This window comes from Colius striatus, chromosome 1 (assembly GCF_028858725.1).
Source record: "Colius striatus isolate bColStr4 chromosome 1, bColStr4.1.hap1, whole genome shotgun sequence".
Lineage (NCBI taxonomy): Eukaryota > Metazoa > Chordata > Aves > Coliiformes > Coliidae > Colius > Colius striatus.
In genome coordinates, this window is record NC_084759.1 from 92,567,241 (window position 1) to 92,580,542 (window position 13,302).

Consider the following 13,302-nt stretch of genomic DNA (forward strand, 5'->3'; position numbering starts at 1 on the left):
TATCCTCAGAATGTTAAGCAATCTATGAATTGTTATAATAAACTTCTGGCAAAATACTGCCTGAAATGTCCTGAGAGCCACAGTGAAATTTAATATATGCCTGAAACAGGGGAACTCAGATTTACAGTCTTGACTATTTTAAAATTCTAATTATGCTTCAGGAAAGGAAAATGAGAGTAATTCACTCAGAATGCTGGCCATAAAGAAAGGCAAATGGCAGTAATACAGTTAGAATCTAGCCCATAAAGATTTTTGCAATTGCTGTATAGAAACAGCGTACACAACTGCGTGTGCTCTATGTTACTATGCATGTAAGCTTTAAAAATGTAGTTCAGTTCAGAGCTGATGTGAAAATTCTGGAAAGCTGGTTAGGAATCCTAGCTGCAGAGAAACTTAACCAGGTGCTATTGTGAGCACCTTGTTTTTTTGAGTTCTTGCAGACCGGTAGATTACTATTGTCAGCTTTTTTTTCCTATCATGCCCCTATTCAAGGTGTAGGTTCTCCCTCTTGGGAATCATTGGGTTCATTGATCCCCAGATCATGCCTACATTAGTGAACTGCATGATTCACAGTGAAAAAATGTATTGCTATTAATACTGGCGTAATGGTTTAATAAAACTATACTTTACTAAGTTATTCCCAGAGTATTACTGTTTGCCTCCAAAAGCACCACCTGTGGAGTTACCACTGTTAATGGAAAGTGAACATGGTGTCTGTTTTGAATGAAAATGGCTTCAGAGAATGAAAGGGGGGAACCTTGCCCTCCTGTAGATCTAGTTAGCGATGGCCCAGTGCAGCCACACCAATGCACACATAGAGATATAAAATCTTTAAGGGATTTGTCTGGGAAATTCTTGAACATCGGAGTCTTAGTATAGATCTTGGGCATTTTGTCAAATATACCACAGTTAAAGAGCTTGGATGAGCAGTATATAAGCTTATGTGGGCAGTAAAGATGTACACTGATTTTGCTACCTCAAATGATTGCTATATCAATGACAGTTTATTTTGGTCTGAATGCAGGAGGAAAAAACTTGTCATCTGAGAAGATACCACATCAGAATTCTTCACTTTTAAGCCTGCAGAGTAGTATGATTTCCCAGAAAAAAAATACAGTGGCTCAGCGAATATCATCAGCAAAACATCACATAATTAAAGAGCTGAAGAATGAAATGTTTTTTTTTTACAATACAAATTAGAAGTATCAAGCCAAGAAAGCCACATTTTGAGACAGCTTCAGTGTCAACATTCAAAAGCAATTAGTAGATATGAAAATTCAGAAAGTAACTTGCCGAATCTTTTAGCAAGTCATTATAATGAGGTGGGAGCTTTGAGGAAACTCCTGAGGATGTCTCAGAAAGATGAGAGAAATGCATCCAGGAACCTCAGAAAAGTTGAAGCAGAGCTGCTAAAAGCTAAAGATGCTTTGCAGGCCATGTACATGCTTTCAGAAGACAAAGCTCTTGCAAAGAGAGAGGAACTTGATCACAGATTATCAGTCCTTACAGAAAAAATAGAAGTGAATGACAAGAAAATACAGGTAATACATGCTTATAATTGTATTTGTGGAGAGTTTTATGTGCATGAACAGTGGAAGGTTTTTAGCTGCTGCTTGCAATATTAATGATGCCAATACAGTCCTGTAACATTGAACGTTCTTTTTAATGCAGTGCTGTCCTGCAAATGGCAGTAGTACCCTTTGCTAGGATTTTAAGATCTTTTGTAAGTGTATGAGTAGATTAAGTTTCACAATGAAGATCTTTTAGGAGTGACTTAACCCTGTGAGGTCAGAAACGTATATAGCTGGAGAGTAATCTTCAGAAGAGTGTCTACTCTGCTCCCTGCCTGCAGCATGGGGTACCCAGGGTGGCTTGGGACATTTAGCCACGATAGCATGGACCCTAATTTACCTTGGCAAAGCACATGATTAGTCATACATGGAGACCACCAGGCTGCTTTTGATGGACTTCCTTAAACAACCAAAGCTGGCTTCTCTCCAGAGCTAGCATCGTTGTTTTCATGTGGTGCTGTTGAACAGTATGGACATTACCTCCATCTCTTCCCTTACTGTCACTGACTGCAATTGGCTGTAGGGCGGTTGCTGATATTTAAGCAGTAGTCGAGTATCCTAGATTTTAAGGTTGGTTCTACTGTCAGCTTGTGCAACTGTAGTAAAAGCCTGGTGGGAGTGCAAGAGGAGATAATTCAACTCCTTTTAATATCTCATGCTTCTTTAATCTTATTTAACCTTTCACAAAAAGGCAGTAACGTAGTTTTTAAAACAAAACTGGAAGAGTGAAATTTCAGTTGTCCTCCTGGAATTAATTTCTATTTTCTATGGGGTATATTATGCATAGAATTAAAGAGCGAGGGAGAGGCATTTCACCACCTGAACAGCTAGGTCTGAAGTATGCTTATTACATGAGAGAAAATTAAAATATAAACAACTGAATTCAGATTTTCTTTTGAAAACTTTCTATTTACAGAAGCCCTAGTGAGAAGTTATAAAAAGAATGCAGGGTTAGGTGTCCACCTTACAGTGTTATTAACTATAATTGCACTGGGTTCTCATGACAAAATACTCAATAAAGTGCTCAATAAATTACCCAGCTGTCATTTACACTAAGCCTCCTCATGCTGCCACAGTTAATAGAGCACAGTGTGAACAGAAATGTTGTCTTAAATTTTTTCAAAGACTATTGTATTCATTAATCCTTCAGGAAGGTAATATACAGCCTTATTTTTTATGTTTGAATGCAAAGTATATTTTTCTGTTTAGTAAAATCAGGTTTTAAACTAGGTTATGCTTAGTTTCAAATTACTTTTTCAGGTACTTCATCATAACTTCATGAATTGTTTACAATATGATATAATTATTAGAAGCTTACTTTTCATTATATTAGCATCTTATTTTTTAGCTCTAGTAAGAACTGAATTTTTTCAACCATTATACTGAGTAGATCCATATGGTAAAATGCATAATCTTTTAAAGAGCCTAGAAGAGCAGCTGAAGTTGAACAATTGCATCTTTAGTCATCAGCTAGCAAAGGAGAACAAGAGAGCTGTGGAAGCTGGGATAATTACAAAGAACTTGCAAATGGAAATTAACTCCCTTCACCAAAAAATTAAGGTATTCAAGATTTTAAACAGGTTTCTGGTTCCTACAAGAAAATTCAAGTATTTAATGCTACCTATTTCCTTTTGCCTCCTTTATATTATTTAGTAATGGAATTTTTGTTTCCTAGTTGAGTCTATAGTCTACCAAGTCAAAATATCAAATGATGAAATTATTGTAGAGTTCATTTTTCAAAAGCCCAAAGTAGCTCAATAACTAATTGAAACAGAGATTAATGCATCACAATTTGAAGAAGTAATACAAACCAACTTATTACCATTTTGGTAGATCTAAGCCAATATATTCATCCACTGACTTCAAGTGAGCTCCCTTTCAGAAGTACTTTCAAATCAAAATGAGCCAAATATTACAATCTGCAAAACTAGAGTTTACCAAAAAGACTTCTGACAATGTTTCAACAGTCTGTTTAATTCCAGCTTGGTTTTTTGATTAATGTTTTTGGGACAAATATATTCCATTCAACACTTACTGTAATGCTTGTAAACCAAACATACAGGAAAACATAAAAGTGACACTAAATAGAAACAGAGACAAAATTGCCATGAATGGTATTTCATATGCGTTACAAACAAGAAAGACACCACATATTCCAGAGAACATGAAAACCATTGCAGCTTTTTAGTAATTTAAGCTGTGTTTGTAACACAGTTATGATACACTTTTAAAAAAGATTCTGTTTGAAGTGATGGATCCATCTGTTGATCCTGCCAGGGAGCTTTCTCTTTCTAAATGGAATCAGTGTCTGCAAAAGATGTTGTCAAGGAAAGTTTTCCCAGGCACTGTGAAAAGCAGAACAGGCAACTCCTGAGGACTCACCTTTGCATTTCTGCACAGGAGCATTGTTTGTCCTCTTACCTATTTGTAAGATGCAGAAACATTTCTCTTGATATTTAGCAGCAGCCAGGCTGTCCAGTTGCAAAAAGCCCAGTGAGCTGTGGAGAAAGTAAAAAAGTTCAGTGCTCTCCCGGGACCCTGTACCAAAGTACCCTGACTAGCACCTGCCATGCTAGAGTCTGAGCTCCTCCTATATGAGCAGATCTGGGAGACGGCAATAATTATAGTCCCAGGAATGCTAATGTAAAACTTCCAGAATGGAAATTATTCTAAACTACGGTTCTCCCCTTAAGATTTATATAAAATATTTCTATTTCATATGGTTTCCATGCAGTTTTCTATGTGTGCCCAGTTCTCTCAGTGTTATATTTAGATTCACAAAACCTATTGTTTTACCACAAACATGATCAGGAATGTTTATTAACCTTATTTCTGTGCCAGAACAGACGATAGTTTATTCTTAAACATTTGTGGTTTTGGGCACGTGGCTTATGCAGCCCATTCGATGTATTCAGACACACTTTCAGGATAGCCTCTATCACTGAAGTAAATGTAGCTCCTATTTTTCACACTAAAAACTTATTGGTGAGGGGTGTTACTAAAATCGCTTTTCTATTTTTAAGATAGGTTTCAGTAAGGAAAGAAGACTCTTGCTAAATAGATTTCCAAAGTGTGCCTCTGAAGTTTATGTCATCTCCTAAGCAATAGTTGTAAAACAGAACACATTGTAACCAGGGGCACTGAGTAAATACTTTTTTTTTTAAATTAAAAAAGAAGCCAAAAATTACTTGGTCTAAAAAAAATAAATAAATCTCAGAACAACAAGTTAAAAGACTTCATCCTCTGACCACTGTGTTCTGAAAAAGATCATATAGGTATACAGAAGTGTTCTTAGCCTTAAAAAGGAAGAACTTTGATTTGGCTCATGAAAGAAAATGATAATCTGCTATTCATGTAAAGTCACCACATGGCCTGGAACAAAGCAAAATCACTGACAATTTTCTCCTGAGAAAATTAAGTTGGTAAAAAGTAATTCTTAACACATGTTAGAAGTTTAATAGTGTTTATTTCTTCTTAGGAAATGGATCGGCAAATTTATGTTAAAAATACCTATGCGAATCGGATGCCTAAAATCCCAAAAGACAAAAGTGATTCAGTACCTCCTGAAAAAAGTAAGTGTACATTAATTTTCCTTTTTAGTTTAATTATGTGAAACTTACATTGTTTTATAACTGGGATGTGTATTGCAAAATAAAAGCCAAACTGCTACTTTTATATGGGCTAAAAATATTTTGACACTACATTTAAAGAGAAGTGCTTGGGTTTTTTCTCATTTGTTTTATGACTACAAACACATGACCCATTTTTTATATTTAACCCAATTTTCATCATGAATAGCATTTAGCACACATAGTTTTAGTATACTAACAGTGACACTGAAACAGTGCTCCTATTTTAAGTGTTTATTTTCATCAAAAACCTATTTGTTTTTTAACAAGCTGAAGCTATCAGTCTGCAAAGCTTTTACAGACTGATTTTGGTTCAGGCTGTTCCTTTTGACTGGGCCTGGAGAAGTGGTCACTGTCAGTGTGAATTCACACAACATGGCACACTAACTCAAGGCACCTAACAAACAACCCTCCTGTAGCAAGCTCCTAGTTGTAGTACAGATTTCCAAAGTGCCTTTATATGAGAAAAGAAAAAAAGGTCTTTAAAAAGTGTTTTCTTATCTCTAAAATCCTTAGACCTTGTCACTTACAAATAGCAGAGATGCTTCCGTGTCCCTTATTGAAGTTCCTGCCACTTGCACTTTGTTGAGATGAAAAGAAAAGAGTTTTCAGATAGAAGGTTTAGGAACTTTAAAGGCCAGTCTGATGATCATACTGTCACCTTATCTGAGAGAAGAGAATATTGATCCTCAATAGTCCTTTGTTTTTTAGCATATGTAAATTTAAATGGGAAATGAGAGATAGTAATAACCCAGTTATTATATATCCACTCATTTCTATTCACAGAATTCTTCTTATTTAGACTAATATAGTAGAATGATAGAAAAGAGCAGTAGAAAGATAATTCTATCAGGCAAGAAAGACCTCTTCAGTGAAGAGTGTTTCTTTCACATGGATGCTCAGCCAGGAATTGTAGAGAAATATCTATTATATGCAATCTTGTCTAGCAATCCCATTCAAAGTGGGATTCAACTGCCTACTGATAAGCATACAGTGCCATTGGAGATGTCTTCTCACATTCTGCCTGCCCTGGAGTTGTTCCAGGAGGACATGGGTCTTCCATTGGTCCTGTGTAATACCAGACAGCCTTACGTGCATACCTTCAATATTTGAGGGCACCTCATATGGCCTGAGGTGCCTGTGTTCAGCTAAGTGGATCCTACCCCTTGAACAGAGAAATCAACAGCTAAAAACAATTAGAAATTGTACAAACCAAGAAATGTTATAGAATCATAGAATTGAGTAGCTTCAAAAAGACCTTTAAGATCATTGAGTCCAATCACTAACCTCACACTGCCAAGCCCACCACTAAACCATGTCCTTCAGCTCCTCATCTACATGTCTTTTAAATATCTCCAGGCATGTTGACTATACCACCTCCCTGGACAGCATGTACCAGTGTCTAGTAACCCCCTAAGTGAAAAAGTTCTTCCTAATAGTTAATCTAAACCTTGCCTGGTGAAACTTGAGGTCCTTCCCTGTTATTCTATCACTTATTACCTGTGATGAGAGATCAATCTCCACCTCACTACAACCTCCTTTAAGGCAGTTGGAGAGAGCCTCAGCCTCCTCTTATTCAGGCTGAATAACCCCAGTTCTCTCAGCCGTTCCTCATCAGACTTGTTCTCCAAATCTTTCACGAGCTTTGCTGTCTCTGGACATGCTCCAGCACCTCATTGTCCTTCAGTATTTGAAATGTGGCCTCACCAGCGCCAAGAGAGGAGCGTGATCGCTTCCCTGTCCCTCCTGGTCACACTACTCCTGATTCAAACCAGGATACCATTGGCCTTCTTGGCCACCTGGGCACACTGTTGGCTCATCTTCAGCTGCCTGTTGACCAACGCCCTCAGGTCCTTTTTCAGCTGGGCAGCTTTCCACCCACTCCTCCCCAAGCCTGTAGCATTGCATGGGGTTGCTGTGGCCCAAGTGCAGGACCCATCACTTGGCCTTGTTGAACCTCATAGAATTGGCCTCAGCCCATCGCTACAGCCTGTCCAGGTCGCTCTGAAGAGCCTTCCTGCCCTCAAGCTGATCTACACTCCCATTCTGCTTCATATCATTTGCAAACATTACTGAGGGTGCACTCTATCCCTTCATCCAGATCACTGATAAAGATGTTAAACAGAACTAGGTCCAACACTGAGCCCTGGGGAACACCAATGGTGACTGGCCGCCAGATGTTGCCCTTATGCTCACTATATTTACCAGGAAAAAAAATGTTGAAGAAGGTAGTTTTTTCTTGAAGCACTTAAACATTTCTAATTTATCATCTGCTTTAGATATTGTATCTAGAATTTAATAATAAATGTGTTTGACATGGAAACTAATCAAGAGGTTTCAAGTACTCTCCTCACAATGAAAGTAAAGTTTTGTCACCTACTCAGGATTATAAACATTCTGACAATATCCTGGAGGAGAGCTTTCTGCATAACAAACTTACACCCTTAGTTTTGGATAATGATCTAAACATCAACTTCCCTGAGTTAAGCACCTCCTTAGATATTCCTGCTCCTGAACTGAAGGAGGAATGGAACTTTCTTTGTATGGGTACAAAAGTGCATTTAATTTTTAAATGGTAGCAAACATATCTGCTGAAAATATTGCACATGCCCACAAAATTCTTCAAATCGTGGTATCAGTACAAAGTCTTAGCCCAGTTGCTTATTTCTTTCCTCTCCATTGCCTCTGCCAATCCATTACTCTGCCTTAACTACAAGTGAACTATAGGGAAATGGTTGGTAATTCAAGTTGTAAAATTAAGAAGCACTACTTCTCATTCCAAGCCAGGGGTTTTTTATAAAGCTCTGACTTATTATTTTAGTTATGTTACATAACCAGTTGTGTTTTTAAAAATGTTACTCACATATGGATTAGTGCAATATTACAATATTTAAATCACTGTTTACTATTTAAGTTCTTTTTTCTTTAAGCAAGACAAGGGAGCTTAGTTGGAGAGAGACCTGGCATTTTGTACTGAAAGGGCTCAAAGCAAAATTATCTGGCCTTCGGTATTTTTGGCCAACATAGGTTTCATTCTCTGCCAGTTAACAGAAGCAGATGATTTAGAAATCTAGAACTGAAATTACTGACAATTGGTTTTCCTTTTCACTACTGACTTGAAGTTTCCTATAACAGACTTAGAGAGACCTAATTCTTCAAGTAGTTATTTTCTGTTCTACATTTACAAAAATTTTTACCCAGTAGGAAAGAAAAAAAAAAAGGAATATGGGGCTGCATTTTTTTTAACAATCCCAATAAAAAACTGAAGGTCAGCTTGCTTTGGTTATCAGAAAGTTCTATAAACATAAATAAAATTGATTTATTGCATGAAACTATGAATTTCATAATCTCTTCAGGAGAGCAAAGTTTGCTCAGTTGTGGGCAGGTCACACCAGCTCATCTAGGGGTACAGCTCCCCCTGCTTCTGAACATGAGGAACGCTCCGATGGTTTCTGTAGGAAAAGCTGCTGCAGTGACTACATGCGGGTAGCCTTGCAAAAGGGAAAACGAATTCCCTCCACATCATCAGAGCCATTCCTTCAAGGGTAATTCTCAAATTGGTTACCAACATCCTTTTTAGGCTCAAAGCGCAAATATTTTAAAAGCACAATTTTTTTGGAGAGCCTCCCTACGATTTCAGAGATCAAAACTGGGAAAGGACAAATGTTGAGGCAGCTAAGATCACATTTTTGCTGCTGTGTTAGCAACTTTGTCAGCTACTGTACTCATGTCAAACTTACTCTAAAAGTAGAATAAAAGAACAATATACTCACCTTCCTCATCCCATCTCCATTCAGCTGTTTCTTTCAAGGTCTCATTGAATGACTCTATTGGAATCTCTTTTCAAAGACCATAGATTTTCCAGACAGTGTTAAGCATTTTCTCTTTTTGGTTCCATAAAGCACTATACGAGCGCTTAACTTTGAAGGAGGTGAGTAGCTAAGTCAGAAGGCATAAAAGCAAGCATGCTTATTACACTGTAAGACCCAAATTTAGGAATCTGAAAGCTAAGGCCTCATACTAGACCTCTGAAATTTACATTACAATGTTACCACACAAATTGAGTCTATATGGGCTCCAGCTAGGTGTTGACACATTTATCTGACTGAATGTTCTATCTGAATAGGATTTTGTAGATCCAAAAAAACCTTAAGTGTATTTATGATATACTGATGTATGGATGAATACATCCAAAAGTCCAGGTAGCTATGTTTGTGTCCAAGTTTCAACATTTATAGATGGGGCAGAACAAGGACTTTTTTTTTAAAGGGCATTAAGACATGCAGCAAAACAACGTTTAAATCCTATGCCACGAACCAGTATTATCAGCCTTCAAAGATATCTTTTGTTTATACCAACAATATAATTCCAGAAACTACTGTATTACTCATGATTGCCCTTTTTCAATAGGTCTTAGTATAAACAGGTCGGTACAAGTAGATCAACAGAGTTTTAGATCACTTCTGCTGTCATAGCACCAAACTTGGGAAATAGGAAAAAGCCCAATTCAGCTAACAAAGGTATGAAAGCTCTGGATCCAATCCCTTGTTTAAACCCTCAGTTAAGGTGTGTGTTGTTCCTTAAGTTTCAGTAGTATGCCTGAATAGCCTGATTCTCTTAACTTTCTAGGATGTGGATTTTGTGTGAATGCAATTGTATTACAAATTTTGTAATACAGAATAAGAATAGCACTAGCAATTACTGATTTTTTTATAAGTATTGCACAGACTGTGTACTTTTAAAAGTCACTAAGCAAGTATTCCCTCATTATTTGTATGTCTAATTGCCAATTACAGGAGAAAAATTCCTCAGGAGATAAAAATCAAAAAGCTAATGCAAATGAAGCATCCGTAGATGCCCAATGTAGAAGAGAAAAGCAATCAACCAAGAAAATACTAAAGCCAGAAACTTTTAATAGAACATTTGGTGGTATATTTCAACATTTTTCTCAGAAACTCATTTGACCTTTTCAAAAGTTGAATGAACTGAGGGTACTGGTAATTTACATGTGTCTGTCAGCCATTAACTAGTACCCAACTGACAGGAACTAGTTCAACAAAATAATGCACTGTCAACAGAAATCCAGCTGCTGGCAGTGCTGCTCTGACAGACAGCACAGCAGCTCTGCAGTGTGAGGCATCTTCAAACTGCTGTACTTCAATAGCAGTTCCTGGTTTTGTAGGTAAAAAGGCAACACTTTATCTGTAAATATATGCTTTAGTTAATAGCTTGTTAATTCCATGCTAATCAAATAGTGATGTCAAATTTTTCGTTGTGAATCTTCATCATAGCTGATGTCAATGCATGTTTCTGGCAGGATCTACTGCTGAGAAAGGAAAAGGACTTCTTTGAGGGCTTGGAGTATCTGCCCATTACAATGACCACTGTAAATAGATTTTATTTAAATCTTAACCATTGACTGTGTTCTCATAAATATTATATGTGAGGGACTAATCTATAAACACCTTTAATGTGAAAAAATTCTATAGTATAGAAGAAAGGAGATAGTACATTTATTCCTTTATCTGTTTTTATTTCTAAAATACTAATTTTAATTATCATAAGACTTGCAGAAAGAACCAAGATCTGAATGCCATCACGCTAAATATATCACAAATGGTAGGAGACATTTGGTGACCCCTAAAGGTTCAGGGACCATAAAATACGTTGTTAAGGTCACTTACTAGATCAGTAATAGAGCTAGTAATCTGGAATGCATTAACTCCTGTCCTTTGTACTCTGCTTTTCAGCCTGCAGCCTTTCCAGACCGCATCAGATAATCGAAGTCACCTTTTGACTTTGAAACCTCTTTTTAAAGTTGTCAGAAGACACAGGTCTTTTGATTTTTGCCAGTCAATCTCTCTCCTCACTCTTTGCCTCTCTTCCTGGTTTCTCCCACTGCTGACACCAGACTTATGGAAGTCTTACTCAGATGTTTTAGTTATTGCCACTTCATATTTCTTTGAGCTTAGACTCTATCTCATTTTGGAGGTACTCCTTGAGTCCATTACAAAAACCTATTACAATCTGTCTCCTGCAGTAGATAAATGTATTTACTGTAGGCATTTAATATACACATACCTGTTTCTAGTAAAATCTGGAGCCAGCTCATGTATAAGTTAGAAATTTGTAGTACATACTGCTCCACACAAGAGTGCATTGTTAGTTAAGGGAAAGAAAATCATATGTATATTTCAGTTCCATTTAAAAGCAAGAAAATTACAATTGTACTTCCTATCTCATATGCTTTCTCTGTTGCATTGTACCTGGCATTTCTGGCTCTATAGTTAGCCATTACTGGTTAGATTTACATGCTAATTCATCTAATAAAATTAAACATAATGAAAAAGGTAAAAAGAAACATATTTACCTGGATTTCATGGCACAATGATCTTGCTTAAATCTTGCCCCATCCTGTTATATTTATTAGTAAATAGCATTGTTATAATCTTAAAGACTGAAATACAATCAATAATAACAACTTAAGCAATGAAATAAGGAAGTGAATCTTCTTCTTATTAATGCCTCATGACTGTATTTCTAGGCAATTTAAGAACATTCCTAAACTCTACAGTATTTCATTCCAGAGTATTTAAGGGAGAGCAGACTACTGATGGAATAATACACTTGTTTAGAATTTATGAAAAAAGGGAAAGATTTGCATACATGGGAGCTGCAAAAACTGATGAAAACTGAACTAACTCCACTAAGTGACAGTGTAAAAGAGAATGATAATGAGGAAGATGCAGTGGAAGGATATGAAAAAGAAGAAAAAAAAGCTAGATGAACAATTAAATAACAGTGAGAAAGCAGGGGGCAAATGTTTAACTCCAGGTCCAAGAAACAAAACACGTTAGGCTGAAAAAAACCCCATATTCTCAGAAGCCACTGAGAACTTGCATCATGGGCTTCTAACATCAGGTACAAAACAAAAAAAAGGCAGTTGGTGCAACCAGAGACATGCAGGGCAGGACTGCAGTAGAACAGCTGAATCAAAAGTGAGAAACTCTTCTGGGCTATATGAAGTCTTTTGGCAAAGTTACCAACACAAGGTGGAAGGACAGTTCCACTGAAGTGGAAGGCTGCGCTTATATGACATTTGCTGAAAGGGAAAGGTCTTACGAAAGAACTCTTTGGACCAGGCTGCATTTGAAGAGACAACCATTCAGGTCCTAACATGAAAGGAATGAAGAAAGAGCAGTGAAAAGACACAGGATGGCACCATCAAATTTCAAACCACCACTACTATTAGTTCAAAATCTAAAGTGTTGTTATGAATAACCTCTGCACAAACGATTTTTTTTTAATATTTAGTTAAGTACATCAACTTATCTTCACAAATAAGAATTAAAACATTTCCTTAAAAAAACAGAGGTTTTACTTGCGCTAAATGCATATTAAATCTTACAAATGCTGAGAATTTCTTTCCATTATTCCAAAATGGTAGTCCAGACTGTTGTCACAAAAGAACATTCTCCTCTTCTTGGCCTGCATGCATGCATATGCCTGCATACACATTTTACTAAGAGTGCCATCAACAACTGCAACATTTTAACCTGTTACCAGGTATTCAAGTTAGTCCTTTGTTTTGTCATTTCCAGGTTTTAGCATTTTCTGGGCAGTTTTGAAACTGGTGATTTGTTAGCTAGCCAAAGTGAGCAATCTGCTTGTTATGGGGTTAGTACTAACAGTGCGATGAAAGAAAATTATTTTTGTTTTATTCGCTCCTGAAATAGCTTCCAGAATTCATAAATAATAAAAATAATTTGCTATTACATTGTTTTCATTAGCATTATAAAGCTCTAAAGCATCATTCTTTTCCACTGTTAAAATTTATCAAAGCAGTTCGCCTGGTAACTTCCACAGCTGACAGCCAAAGATGAATGTGCAAGAGTAAACTATTGTTTTGGAGAAGTCAGGCATATCCAGTTCTCAAAAAGCCTTTAAAAATCCTGTGTTTAAGGTTATGTAAGCAAGAGTAGGAGCATTATGTTTCGTTCCTCGTAGTAATTCAGGAAACGCTTGCTAAAATGAGGTGAAGTAAGGGAAAAATATGTGTATTCTATTAATTTTAAAAGGCAGTGGCACTTAAAAAAACCACT

At 36.8% G+C, this 13,302-nt stretch overlaps 1 protein-coding gene across 1 annotated transcript; it reads left to right on the forward strand.

Moving 5' to 3' along the window:
• Window positions 1-1,029: 1,029 nt before the first annotated feature.
• LCA5L (lebercilin LCA5 like) lies at window positions 1,030-12,404 on the forward strand. Its single transcript, XM_010201854.2, is given in 10 exon segments — window positions 1,030-1,173; window positions 1,176-1,541; window positions 2,994-3,131; window positions 5,050-5,143; window positions 9,611-9,720; window positions 9,997-10,129; window positions 11,788-11,954; window positions 11,956-12,224; window positions 12,226-12,309; window positions 12,311-12,404. Coding segments are annotated over 10 exon segments (1,536 nt in total). The 5' UTR covers window positions 1,030-1,092.
• Window positions 12,405-13,302: the final 898 nt, after the last annotated feature.